Source organism: Peromyscus californicus, unplaced genomic scaffold (assembly GCF_007827085.1).
Source record: "Peromyscus californicus insignis strain IS unplaced genomic scaffold, ASM782708v3 Scaffold_15__1_contigs__length_86483966, whole genome shotgun sequence".
Classification (NCBI taxonomy): Eukaryota; Metazoa; Chordata; class Mammalia; order Rodentia; family Cricetidae; genus Peromyscus; species Peromyscus californicus.
In genome coordinates this window covers 58,092,041-58,106,030 of record NW_026294447.1, presented here as the reverse complement: position 1 = coordinate 58,106,030, position 13,990 = coordinate 58,092,041, and the positions used below count along the sequence as shown (strand labels likewise).

At 47.4% G+C, this 13,990-nt stretch overlaps 2 protein-coding genes across 5 annotated transcripts in view; one reads left to right on the top strand and one right to left on the bottom strand.

Annotated features, from left to right (window-relative positions):
- Wdr25 (WD repeat domain 25) overlaps positions 1 to 9,204 on the bottom strand; it is a 133,032-nt gene extending 123,828 nt beyond the window's left edge. Inside the window, exons 1-3 of one of the 4 annotated variants that reach the window (XM_052738961.1) lie at positions 6,066 to 6,165; positions 5,693 to 5,784; positions 4,301 to 5,128 (exon numbers count right to left, since the gene is read on the bottom strand). In XM_052738961.1, coding sequence (XP_052594921.1) covers positions 4,301 to 5,098 — 798 coding nt within the window. In that variant the 5' untranslated portion in view covers positions 5,099 to 5,128; positions 5,693 to 5,784; positions 6,066 to 6,165. Of the gene's footprint in view, positions 1 to 4,300; positions 5,129 to 5,692; positions 5,785 to 6,065; positions 6,166 to 9,097 lie in introns of those variants that run through there. The other 3 variants (XM_052738960.1, XM_052738963.1, XM_052738962.1) reach the window with 3 other exon arrangements.
- Positions 9,205 to 9,240: 36 nt separating this feature from the next.
- Positions 9,241 to 13,990, top strand: part of Wars1 (tryptophanyl-tRNA synthetase 1) — a 32,123-nt gene continuing 27,373 nt past the window's right edge. Inside the window, exon 1 of the mRNA XM_052738951.1 lies at positions 9,241 to 9,353. The gene's annotated coding sequence lies outside the window, so the exon portion shown is untranslated. The remainder of the gene's footprint in view (positions 9,354 to 13,990) is intronic.

Sequence of the window (13,990 nt, the reverse complement as noted above, 5' to 3'; positions counted from 1 at the left end):
GGTAACCAAGCTGTTCAGATCTGTCAATGGGGGCTTCAGGTGAAGACCAACTCCACAGGGCTCAGGTCTGCCTCTTCCCATCGGCGCACAGATAGTTGGCAGGCAGGCATCCATGAGGACAAACCTGATCTCTCCATAAAGCTGCATCATAGGTTCAAGGCAAACAGCCACAGCAACCCCCTCCACCTCCTTGATGTGCTCCCCACATCTGCCAGTCTGTACTCCCCTCTCTCTAGTGGCCTAGAGAGATGACTATAGCACCCACTTTAGAACCACAGCTAAGTTCCCACCAGGAGCCAGGAGCACACTAGATACTGTGGATACAGCACATGTAGGTATTTGTGCCACTAGAGAACCCTCAAGCCTTGCCAAGGGCATAAAGAAGCAGTTGAGCCAGTCCATTGTAAAGCAAGCCCCTCCACCCTGTGAGTGCTGCCTCACCCTTAGTACTGAGGGGCTGGGGAAGAAGCCCAGCCTGCTTCCAGGCTCATCCAAGCAGGGACCTCTACATTCAAACAGCGGAGAGTGCACAGGTAAGTGTAGGAAGACAGAAGGCTAGCTATAAAAGCAGCTTGTTGACTGTCTGGTCCCAACAGGAAGAACATGGCCCATCTGGCTCGATGCAGCTCCTGCTCCTGGCACACTGCCCAACCCAAGACCGCAGAATAGATCAACACTGTTCATTGGTCCCTTTCTGAGCTGGGTCTTGACTGTTCAGTAGAAATTGGCCAAGCAAAAAGCAAAGGGGAAGGACCCTAGAGAAGGAAGGACAAAAGAGGAAAGAAGTTCAACAATCAGGTGAGCTCCAAGTTAAGGAGTATCCTGTATACTCCAGAGACAGCCAGACACTGCCAAGAGCCTGGGCCCAGCTGAAATCCTCAAACAGGCCCCATGCCCTGCTGGCCTCTGTGCACCAGGCTCTCAGGATGGAGAACTGAGAGGCCAGGACTCTGGGTAGGTCCAAGGATGTCATGAGCCACCCCAGGAATACTGAACATCCCTTGCACAGATGACATAGCCCAGTGCTGCAGAAGCACCACAGCCTGGCTCAGAGAAGCCAGTACCCCAGCTGGAAACTGAACTGAACACCTGTGTCAGCCTTGCTGCGTCAAACACAAGAGTTCCTCAGGATCTGTAAATGTCTAAAACCACCACCCACAGACACAGCTCACCTCAAAGCACTTGGGTCTCCTCTCTTCACTTGAGAAAATGCCTCCTGGGTTGGTGGGCTGGGGCTCAAAACATAATCTCAGATATAAGGACTCAGAGAAGTGGTCTTGAGAACGCTGAGGACAGAGTGGGTTGAGCTCCTATGGGGTCCGGCTCTGCAATAGGTGTCTTTTTTTTTTCATAGTTGCATGTGTATGAAGGTATGTGTACATGTATGTGCAGGTGAAGGTCAGAGGGCAACTTCAGCTGTTGTTCTTCAGGTACTGTGCTGGCTAGTTTTATGTCAACTTGACACAAGCCTGTAGGGCATTTTCTTAATTAGTGATTGATGGGGGAGGGCCCAGCCCATTGTAGGTGGAGCCATCCCTAGGCTGGTGGTCCTGGGTTCTATAAGAAAGCAGGCTGGACAAGTCACGATAAGCAAGCCGGTAAGCAGCTCTCCTCCGTGGCCTCTGCTTCAACTCCAGCCTCCAGGTTCCTGCCCTGCTTGATTTTCCTGTCTGACGTCCTTCAGTGATGGGCATGTGGAAGTGTAAGCAAGTAAACCCTTTCCTCCCCAGCTTGTTTTGGTCATGCTGTTTCATCACAATAGTGACCCTGATTAGAACAGGCACCACCCTTGGTTTTTAAAACTGGGTCTCTTGCCAGTCTGGAACTCACCACCTAAGCTAAGCTGGCTGGCCAGAGGACCCCAAGCACCCACTTGTCTCCACCTACCTAGCACTGGGATTATAAGCATGCACCCACATTGTGTGTGGGTTCTGGGGGTCAAGCTCAGGCCCTCGTATCTGCAAGCACTTTACTGACTGACCCACCTCCCAGCCTACATGATGTGCTTTTGAAAACACATTTCTCAAGTGATCATGTGACAGAGGTATGAGAGTCCCTCTTGGTCAGACTCAGAGGGAAGCCCACCTGGGCAGAAACCAGCTACCCTGTGCATGCTGTTGGAAGCCATGTTCTTCCCAGGAAGCTTGTAGTTCAGCTAGTCAGGGGTCACTTGGAGCCACTCAGTAAGGATCAGTATTTGGCCTCTATAACTTATTTGTTCTGAGGGCCAGAAGTTGGAATTACAGCCTGGAGTTAAATTTATCGCATGGCTGGCATGGTGGCACACGCCTTTCATCCCAGCACTTGAAAAGCAGAGGCAGGGAGATCTCTCGCCTTTGAGACCACTCTGGTCCACACAGAGAGTTCCAGGCCACACAATGATAACCTATCTCAAAAAATAAATAAATAAATAAAAATTAAAATTAAAATTAAAAATTTAAAAAAATCATACTGCACACACTGCATCCCCTGAAAACAGATGTCTAATTTTTCTGACATCACATGCAATAGACTATCCATCTTTTCTATCTGTGTTTCTGTGTGTGTCTGTGTATGTATGTGTCTATGTGTGTGTCTGTGTGTGTGTGTCTATGTGTGTATGTGTGTCTCTCTGTGTCTGTGTGCCTGTATGTGTGTGTATGTGTGTATGTGTGTATGTGTGTGTGTATCTGTGTGTGTGTCTGTCTGTCTCTATGTATGTGTGTCTGTCTGTGTCTGTGTATGTGAGTATCTGTATGTGTGTCTGTGTGTCTGGTCTATCTGTCTGTGTGTGTCTGTGTGTCTGTGTGTGTCTGTGTGTGTGTGTGTCTGTGTCTATCTGTCTATGTGTGTGTCTGTGTCTGTCTGTGTGTGTGTCTGTGTGTCTGGTCTATCTGTCTATGTATGTCTATGTGCCTGTGTCTGTCTATGTGTGTGTGTGTCTGTGTCTATCTATGTGTGTGTCTGTGCGTGTGTGTCTATCTGTCTCTGTGTGTCTGTGTGTCTGTCTATCTGTCTGTGTGTGTGTCTGTGTGTCTGTGTCTATCTGTCTATGTGTGTGTGCGTCTGTGTCTGTATATGTGTGTCTGTGTCTACCTGTCTATGTCTGTGTGTCTATGTATCTGTTTGTGTGTGTGTGTCTATGCATGTGTGTCTATATCTATCTGCCTGTGTGTGTGTGTGTGTGTGTGTGTGTGTACATGCACACCATGCACAGCACACATGTGAGGTTAAGTGGACAGCCCCCATGTCAGTCCTCGGGTGCCTTCCACCTTGTGTTTGAGATAGGGTCTCTCACTGGCCTGGAACTTTACCCTATAGACCAGATTCTCTGGTCCTGAACTTCCAGGGACCTACCCGGCATATGCCACCATGCCAGACTTTTTACTGGATTCTGGGGATCCAAACTCAAGTCTTCATGATTGCAAGACAAGCACTTTACTAACCAAGCCATCTCCCCAGACTTGTTTGTTTGCTGTTGTTTGATTTAAAAGTCTCCAAAGCTAGCTGGGTGTGGTGATGCATGCCTTTTAACACAGCACAGGGGAGGCAGGAGATACCTCTGTGAGTTCAAGGCCAACTTAGTCTACACAACTAGTTCTAGGACAGCCAAGGGTACCAAAGAAACTCTGTCTCAAAAAAAAAAAAAAAAAAAAAAAAAACCACTAATAAATAAAGTCTCCAAAGTTAGATTAACAAAACTCAAGGGCTGATCATTCCATACTAGGGTTCAAGGTAAAGCAAGATGAAGCATCACAGCTTATTAGCAAAAGATTAAAAGAAACAATATTCAGTGCTGTGAGCACATGGGGAAATGGGATTCTTATACTTGGGTATTCTTAAGTAGGGGGCCATAAACCTTGCAGTTCAGGCTGGACTGCTGCTGTGGAGGACCCTCTATAAATAAATACCAAGTCTGGCAGGGGAATACATAAGTAGCAGCATGCCTACAGCAGCATGGTTCATGGGAATGTGCTACTAAAAGGTGATGAAATGTCCAAAACAGGAAAGGAAATAAACTATGGCATACTTGGGTTAAAATAATGTATCATTATAAAATGAACTAATATGTTTATCATCTGGGCACACAGTAATTTATTTAACACTGTGGTGCTATGGCAAGGCAGCTTTGGGAAAGGAAAGGAATGGGGCAGGAAAGACCAAAGATTTGAGCTAAGCCCCAAGAATCCTCTCTCAAAAGTACCAAAGGGGGCTACAGAAATTTCCAAAAGGGAGTGTGTAGCCTGTCCCCACCCACTGCCTGACTCTGTCAGGATAACCCCCAGGAAAAGTCACTTCGAGTTGTTCTCCCTCACCTCACCTTGAAGGTTTTATCCATGGACGTGGAGAGAAGCATGTGGCTCTTACAAAGGACTGGACACCACTGAATAGTGTTGACAGGGCCCCTGTGGCCTCGCAGGTGGAAAAGCACTTTCTTGGGGACCTTAGTCTCTCTGTACTGACTCTTCAAATATGGCTGGATGAACTCAGACACCGTGGGAGCCACAATGAGGGGGGGTGGGGCACACCCTGCAGGAGGTCCCAGAGGCTCTGTATCTTTGCCCCCACCAGCTTCTGGATTCAGTGCCTGCAGCTGCCTCAGTCTCTTGGGGGTATAAGGAACCACACAGTCCTCACCCCTTTTCCTCTGAGAAGGGCTGGTAATTCTAGCGGTGCTTTCAATTTTGCTTTGAGAATGAGCAGATGACACAAGGGCATCCCGAGCAGGTTTTGCTGGCTTTAAGCAGGCAGCTGCCAGGGGCACATGGCCGGCTGGAGCTCGGCTCATCCACAAAGAAGGGCGAGGAGACTCACTGGTGAGGAAGGTGGTATCAGGTTCCTTTGGGGGCCACTGGAGCCTCTGGTTAGGACAAGATCCCGGCAGACTGCTCCAGATCCGAGGCAGTGGCAGATGTTGGTCCTTTGGGTCTTCATGAGGACTGCTCTTTGTGTGTTGTGCCCCCTCTTCTGTCACATCCACTGTACCAGATGCAAAAGCCTTCCCAGGAGGTCTGGTCACACCAGAGGCATCATCCATCTGACCTTCAGAGTTCACACTTCTGGCAGGCTCAGTCTCGGTCTCTGAGTCAGAATCATCATATGCCACCAGTGAAGCCATGCAGACACACAAAGGTAGGACTTCCTAGAACTAAACAAGGTCAAGAATCACAACTGTGAATGGGAAAATAGTTCTGTACTTCATAGCAGTAATGTCACCTTGAAAATCTAAGACTTCAAACTCCACTAACACAAACATATGAAAAATAAAGGCTGAATTTTCTTTTTTTTAAAGATTTATTTATTTATTTATTATGTATACAGTGTTCTATCTGCATGTACCCCTACCTGCCAGAAGAGGGCACCAGATCTCACAACAAATGATTGTGAGCCACCATGTGGTTGCCGGGGAACTGAACTCAGGAGCTCTAGAAGAACAGCCAGTGCTCTTAACCTCTGAGCCATCTCTCCAGTCCTAAAGGCTGAATTTTCAAAAGAGCTAACAGAAAAGATTTCAGATATTTCAACATAAAGAAATGATTTTGGGGTAGGAGAGGTGGCTCAGTGGTTAACAGGATATACCACTCTTCCAGAGGATCAAAAACAGTTCCATGAGATGCAACACCCTGCTGACCTCCACGACTACCCACACTTACATGTACACACCCACACACCAACATATATGCACACACACAATTAAAAATAGAAAGCATACCTTTTTTAAAAAAGTAAAAATTTAAAATAAGTGATGTGGACCAGCAATGTGCTTGCTGCCAAGTCTACAGACCTGAGTTTGATCCCTGGAACCTACATGGTGGAAAGAGAAAATCAACTCATGAAAGTTGTCCTCTGACCTCAACATGTGTTTCTTGATGTACATGCCATTGCCCAACCATATAAATAAATAAATGTTAAAAAAAAGGGGGGTTGGGGGGAAGGAAGGAAGGAAGGAAGGAAGGAAGGGTAAAATGTTAGGGAGATGGCATGGGGAGATGGTATGTTTACCCTAATTTAAACATTACATAATAAATAAAAACATAAGTAACTTTTAAAAATAAATGGATTTCCTATTCAGTAGACATACTTACTTAGAACATATTTAAATGGAAACCTATGTGGGGCTGGGAAGGAAGCTCCTTGACAGAATACTTGCTAACACATGCAAGGTTCTGGGTTTGCCCCTCAGCACTGCAAAGCAGAAGAGGAGAAGGAAAAAGTAAAGAAAGGGAAGAAGAAGGCAACAACAATGAACTAGGTATGGTAGCACCCACCTGTGAGCCCAGCACTCATGAAGCTGAGGCAGGAAGATTATGATTTCAAGGCTACCCTGGGATACATAGCAAAACCCTGTCTTTAAAAACAATCAAAGGGAAAAATGAGAGAAAACAAGCTTCTGGAGATGTAGAGCACCTATCTGGCATACCAAAGCCCAGGGTCGGATCCTAAGGCACCAGTCTACCTACCCAAGTGTGTCAAGAGCAATCCTGTTCGTGGCATCCAAATTTATGTCTCAACTCAAGTGCACAGATTCACACCGTAATAAAGTTCCTTTTAAAAATTCTTCCTGGAATTCTGAGCCATCACAAATTGTTATCAGCTAGTTCTCAGTAAGAGGTGTTTTGGTCTAGAATGCAGTATTTTAATATCATGAAGATGCTGTGGGATGGTCTGTATGTCAAATTGCTCTGATTGGTCAATAAATAAAATACTGATTGGCCAGTGGCTAGGCAGGAAGTATAGGCAGGACTAATAGAGAGGAGAAAAGAAAGGACAGGAAGGCAGAAGGAGTCACTGCCAGCCGCTGCCATGACAAGCAGCATGTGAAGATGCTGGTAAGCCATGAGCCACATGGCAAGGTATAGATTTATGGAAATAGATTAATTTAAGCTATAAGAACAGTTAGCAAGAAGCCTGCCACGGCCATACAGTTTGAAAGCAATATAAGTCTCTGTGTTTACTTGGTTGGGTCTGAGCGGCTGTGGGACTGGCGGGTGACAAAGATTTGTCCTGACTGTGGGCCAGGTAGGAAAACTCTAGCTACATGAAAAGAACAGCAAGTACAAGCAGGAAGAAAATAGGGGTGCTAAACATATCACAGCCAGCAGAGGGCCTGGTGGGACAGAGTGCAAGTCTATGCCATGGACCAGCTTCCAAATTAAAGAAAACCCAGCCAAGCCTCATGCTTTCGGTTTTATATTTATTCGTGTGTGTGTGTGTGTGTGTGTGTGTGTATGTGTGTATGCACACCTATGGGAATGTACAAACGTGTGCTCCTGCACATAAAAAGGCCAGAACATGGCATCCTGTGTCCTCCTCCATCGCTCTCCATTTATTCATTTGAGGCATGGTCCTCCTGTCACTGACCTCTTAGAGGTTGGGTTACAGGCAAGTGTGTAACGCCTGACTTGTTAACATGCGTGCTGGGATCCAAACTTTGGTCCTCATGATTTCAAAGTAAATGCTCATAACAGCTGAGCCTCTCTACTGTTAAACCAAGATCTCACTATATAAGCCAAGCTGGTCTTAGTCTCAACAATCCTCCTGCCTCAGCCTTCTGAGTGCTGGAATAACAGGCATACATCACAATGCCAGGTCATACACTAGGTTTCAACATCCCACTGAAACCCTTCCACACCTGTCATCTGATGGCACTATTCATCTAAGAACTCCACTGCCACACAAGTCTGGTCATCATTCAATGCCTATGGTTATTGTTCCCACCAGCAGCTGAATCCAGGCAAGTATCAATGTCCACATTTAAAGTCGTCTTCTAAAAAGGACTTCTAAAAGTAGCCAGACACTCTCCAACTGAACCAAGAGCAACTGGGGACTAACTACACACAGATGAAACACACTCTGCAAATAATTTAATCTCTACATACTCCGCAGGGATCTGAGGCCAAGCTCCTGGTCCCTACCTGTCAAATGGAATCCATCAGATTCCCACCACTGGATTATATAGTGTTCAGTCACAGGCCCAGGTTTCAAGCCACACAGTTATCTGCAGGGCTGACTCACAAGAGAGGCCTACGGCAGACAGGAGGACTGCGTAGTCCATCAGCTCCACAGGGCATGGGGAATGTCTGAACGACTTTTTCCAGCAAGAGGCTGGACTCCTGATGCACTCCACTACATGTGGATCTCATTCACTCATTCAACAGCTGCAACAATAGACAAAAAAGTAAAGGACCTTCACTCAGCACACTCACAAGCCATACGGAGAGAGACAAACAACACATCCCTGACTCCACGAGTGAGCCCGAGGATGCTATGGCATGTGAACTCAAAAGAAGAAAAGGAAGAGAAGAGTAGAGCAGCTGGGCCCAGGACTGCACGTTCTTATGGAGCCAAGACAGGCCTCAGAGAGAATACACCTGTGTGGCAGTCTGGAGAGGCTGAGAGATCCAAGGTGATCACAGTGCTGGATCTAAACAACAGAACCAGTGATGATCAGTACGAGAGTCAAGGGTGATTCAAGAAAACATACGTGAAGGGAGAAGGCTGAGAGCTAAGGGGAATGCACACAGTTTAGGAGGAAATGGTTGCCATTTTGTACCCAAGTCCAAAAGATGTCATGGGAAAGGGGAGTGTGGTAAAACCAAGAGGAAGAGGCTAAATGAAGGCAAAGGTAATGAGGCCCGCAGGAAAAAAAAATTAAAGAGCTAAAGGGGGCACAGACATGTGGGGCAGGGAGTCCTGTGTGTTTTGTTCACTGACCAAGAACCCTCTCGATCTACCTGTATTTGTAGCCTGAAAGCTGGTGGGGCAGGGTGCTGAGGAAGTCAGGGGAGACGGGATTCTCCCTTTCAACAAATAGTTCCCTGTTACCTACTCTGTGTTTAGCTCTGTGTCGGATCTGATGTGGGCAGAATTTAAAACTCGGATCTTGCCCCGGAGGCCACAGATCCATGAGGGGAAACAAAAAGATACCACACGACACAGATTTTGAAGGATGAAGAGAACTTAGCCAAGCTGTCAACAGTAATGGGTAGAGTTGAGAGCACTCTACGAAGAAATGGGAAGAAAAGGAAGGCGAGCGACGCTCTGAACCTGGCGCTATGAGGCGGGAAGCACGCGGCCACCAGGTCCCGGTACCCTCCCGCCCGGGCCCGCGGCTCACCACACATACACACGGAAGCGCTTGGTCCACCCCTACAACGGTCCGGCCTGCACTCGGGCCGCCCAGTCGCGTTCCACCACGACGTTGGGGGCCTCAGCCAATCAGAGACGGGCTATGCCCCGCCCCTGGATGGGCAGCCAATGGCGACATGTAAGGACAGGAAGTTGTTCCGGCCGGATGGGGTTTTCCACGGACGCCCTGGAAGTACCGGTAGCTGAACTAGCGGTGCTGACTGGTGGGGTCCGAACGGGGGCCGGTAAGTGAGAAGAGGGCGGCCGCCGCTCCGGGAGCGAGGTAGGGAGGCCGAGGTGGCACCGGAGCCTTGGGCTACTGTCCGCGCACTGAGCCCTGAGGACCCGGCTCCGAACCAGACTTGCTGTTCTCTGGGCACCGGCACCGCAAGGGGCGGGGAGGCTGCGGCGGCGCCGCCCACCCATGCTGTCATCGTTTCCCACCGCCTAGGGCTTTGCCCTGTATGGTCGCCAGCAGTCCCCTCCACGAAGTGTTAGGAAGGTTCCTGGTGCGCATTTCACAGATGAGGAACCCGAGGCAGAAGCAGAGAAGTAACGCTACTTGTCCATGGTTTCAAAGCAAGCTTTTGCTCAACATCAAAAGCCGGCTCTCTCTGATCTATCAGAGTTCCTATCTTTCCCCTGCAGTGCACCGCTTCAGAGCAGGACTGCCTCAGGGAATGTACAGGCTGATCTGTACACTACACACAACAGCAATGATGCTGTGGGTGGGGGGAGGAAGAGGGATGGGGAGGTCACATGGCGGTCAACCTGAAGAAGGGGCGGCTGATGCAATGGCAAGTAGCTTGGGGCTCTTGAGAGTTTGATTGGTCTCAACCTCCTCCTCCCCACAACCCAACCCACTGGCTGGATTTGCTCATTAAGGAAGCTGGTCAAATGGCCAAAATGTTCTGAGAACCTGAGTGATTTCTGAGAAATCCCTAAGTAAATGAAACTGAAAGGGTGGGGCAAGGCAGGAAAGAAAGACAATAGACTCTACTAAAAACAGAAACTGAAAGAAAAGAAAGGGAGAGTATTAAAGACCTCCACCCTGCCTGGGCATTCTCATCTCTGTCCTTTGTGACCAGGGGCCACGGACTCCACAGAAAGGGTATGTATTGCCAACTTAGCTAGGCTTGGAGCTTGTTTGCTGTTGTTCTAACAGAAGTTTGTTTTGTTTTTTACCTGCCTTTTCTGAAAGTGCTGAAGACTTTTGAGAAGGACCTGTGTCAGGCTTGGAATGGCGTGCGTTATTTCATCTAGTAGACCCAAGTTCAGGTGATGCCCTGTTTTTGAGGAATAGATGCAGTGGGTGCCCAATGGCCTGTTTACGTTCAGAGCTTGACTTTCATCAACTTCAGAGCTTTTGGCAGATTTGGCCTCCTTAAATGGTCAGTGGCCATTCACTGGCATTCTTATTGTGACAACCAAGTCTCTAATGTCTGTCTTTGTAAATTAATGGCTTTCTCTTTTAAGGTAGTGTTCACAGGGCTGGGCATGTAGTTCAGTTGTTAGAAGGCCTGCTTGGCATGTTCCCGGCTCTGGGTTCTATCCTCAATGCCTTTATATGGGAAAATAAGCCATCTATCCCAAGTTTAGGAGTATAAAGAACTGTTTGCTCTAAAGAGGTTTTTGTCTTGTAGAAACTTTCCTAGGCTATCCCTTTTTCCAAGCTGCCCCTAGAATCTTGCTGCAGCTTGATTCAGACTGCAGATTCTGTAGATCCTACCTGTGTGGGTTTTGTTATGGACCAGGTTCTTCTCATTCCTTCTGCTCACACTGTACTGTGCCCACTTTCTTTAAGAGCCCACAGCGTTTGTCCAGAACAATGGCATCTTTCCAAATGAGCCATAGATTTAGTTCTTAGTAGGGGTGGAGGAGCCTTTGTAGGTTTCTTATCAAAGTCCTGCTGTGGTTGCTCTGGGTTGGGCAGTTTGACTTTTTACAATCCCGGTACTTTTGTAACAGGATAATAGATCACTTCCTTGTTATAACATCTCTTCTTTCTTCCATATTGTGTTAGTAGTTAGATAAAAGAGCATTTCCTTAACAAAGACACAACTTCTCATCTGGAGTTGAGAAATAAGCCCTTGAGACAGTGATCCTTAACCTTTTGGCATCTCTGGACTCCTTCATAAAGACGTTGAACCAGCCAGGTGGTGGTGGCACATGCCTTTGATCCTAGCACTCAGGAGGCAGAGGCAGGCAAATCTCTGTGAGTTAGTTCGAGGCCAGCCTGATCTACAAAGTGAGTTCCAGGACAGCCAGGGCTGTTACACAGAGAAACCCTGGCTTGAAAAACCAAAAAAAATAAAGACGTTGAACCTAGACACTACTTAAACCTGTGTACATCCAATGAATATGCAAATGTTGATGTACTTTAAGAGGTTCAAGAACTCCAGGCTAAAAAGTTAAGCTCAATTCTAAAAGTTAACAAACAGAAATAAAGGAGGATGGGGAGAGCTCTTCACACAATACAATACACAGGTAAGTGTGTAACTGTTAAATAAGGAAGACGGTAGCTCTGTTTTCTTTGTCTTAATCATTCCTAGAGCATTCACTCAAGAAATTGCCTCTCAGTCTCTTGAGCTACCTCACTCTCCCTCATGTACTCATACACACACAAGATTTAAATAGTGACCATGCATGAGTGAATGCCTTGTGATTAGAAGAGCAGAGATCTCACCTGTTGTTCCCTTCATAAGATTTCGTTTATGTGCCTCTTCCAAGTCAGAATTCTAATACTTAAAGAGATAGGTGTTCCCCTACAACATGGAGCCTGAGTGCAGGTCCAGTTCCCCTAGCTGATTGCACCAGCTACCAATCCTGTCGAGGTGGGAAGAGGCTAGCTATCCAGGCTCACTCGCTCATTCTCCTTGGCACTTTTTCTAGGAATTGAATGTAATTGTGACCACGACTGATTGTAGTCTTTGCAGAGCCCCACATCTGTGGAGGAGCAGGCTAAGCAAAGGGAAGTCCAGGGGTAACCAGGACAGAGCAGATGTTACAGTGGGCAGAGACCCAAACTAAAAGTCTAAGACCTGGAGGAGACCCCAGGTGGTCTTCCTGGCTCTCCCCAGAGCTCAGAGGACAGGGCTCAGTGCCAGAGCATTAAACTAGAGGTAGCTTTAAGTCCTGACTAACTCAACCTTCAACTAGAACAAAAATACTGGTATTTTCTGTTTGCTGGGTTTGGAGGGAGGTGCAGTAGGGTCTTGCTTATATAGCCTAAAATTTACCACACTTTCCCACTCATCTAGACTTAGAGGCGTACACCACCATGTCCAGCTAGAACCCACACTTACAAAGATGATCTAAGAGAACAGCCTAGAGGAAAGGTTGAACTTACTGATTTAGGAGAGTCACTCAGCTGATACTAGAAATACATGGTCTTTAAGCTGGTGCACACCCTCACTGTACTCAGGATTCAACTCACTCAGCAGCCCAGGAAGTGCTGTAACAAAGGTAGAACAAGCATGTTCAGGGCCACAGGGTGAGTGAGAGTGGCCCCAGGGCTTCAGGGGTTGGGAACAACTGAAAAGCTGAGGTTGAGTCTCAAAAATAACAGAAGCCAAACCACGGAGGGGGAGACATCCTAGACAGGAGGAGCAGCAGTGACCCAGGACCTGTGACTGGGATGGGCTCTGACCAGAGCCTGACTTAGTCTCTGGATTTGAACCTCAGGCAGATTCTTGAGGCTTCTCTGAGCTAACAGGATGTACAGTTACAGCTTGCTCTTCCAGGACACTGGGAAATTCCAAAGTGGATATTGCTTGACCCTTTGTGTCTAGAAGTCATTTTTATTGCATTCATTATTATCTGACCCAAGCAAGTGGACCCAGAGAAAAGCAGGGCCTGGGAGTTTCTCCTTACTCCCTGGTTCTATGTTCCTCTTCCCTGGGCTACAGGACTTTGCTATCCAAGTCAGTCTTTCATTGAACTTCCCTTAGGAATCAGATGAAATGATTCCCAATGGCCCCGTCCCATCCTGGTTTTGGTATTAATGAGTTTATTAACTTGTATGAAGATGGTGGTGTTGAATTTAATAAGTAGATAAACACAAACATCTCCACTGTACATTAACTCTGAGAGGTAGGTAGGTGGAGGACAGTGGCTGAGACTATCCTAGCTTGTCTCAGACATTGCTTCTGTAGCTGTTTCCTCCAGATGAAATCTTCCATCATACAGGGAAGCTTGTGACACAGGATGTTGGCAGGGAGGTGAAACAACAGTATGTTCTAAGAAGGGGGATAAAGGTCCTGTCCTGCAGGAGGGAAACTCATTAAACTCAGAAAGTAAACAACTTAACAGCTTCAGGAAATCCCTGAAACTTAACCGTATTCCCTAGGTTCCTCCCCTCCCCCAAGCATTCATTTAAGGACTGCTGAGAGAGACTGAGAGGAGCTCTGCTTCCTAGAAGAGGCTCGAACCACCTGGGCTGCCAGGCAGCTGTGCAGTGCGCCCCAGGTGACTAGCTTTCACCAGCCATCACCTATGCTGCTCTTGGTGGGCCTTGGTGAGAGAGCTGCTGTTGAGTCATCCACCCAGCAAAACTCGTTGGTTGGGTAGGATGGGGGCCGGGGTGCACAACACTCACTAGTTCACTACTTTGGACTTTGGTGATATCCTTACTTGGGTCTGTCATCAGAGATGAGGAGACATTTGTTCTTGTCTCCTCAAGAATATTGAGCACACTCCTTGGCAGTCATGAGCTTCCGTGTCCATGAGCTGGGAGGACAGATCTGTCACAGACTCTGATGGAGTTCAAGTAACTTGGTGCATAGAGGAACTTAGACCAAGGTGCCAGGTCAGGGTTACTGGTCCATCACAGCCTGCAGCTCCTCTCAGGTTACGGTAAGTCAGGTGAAGCTGAGTTGGGTTG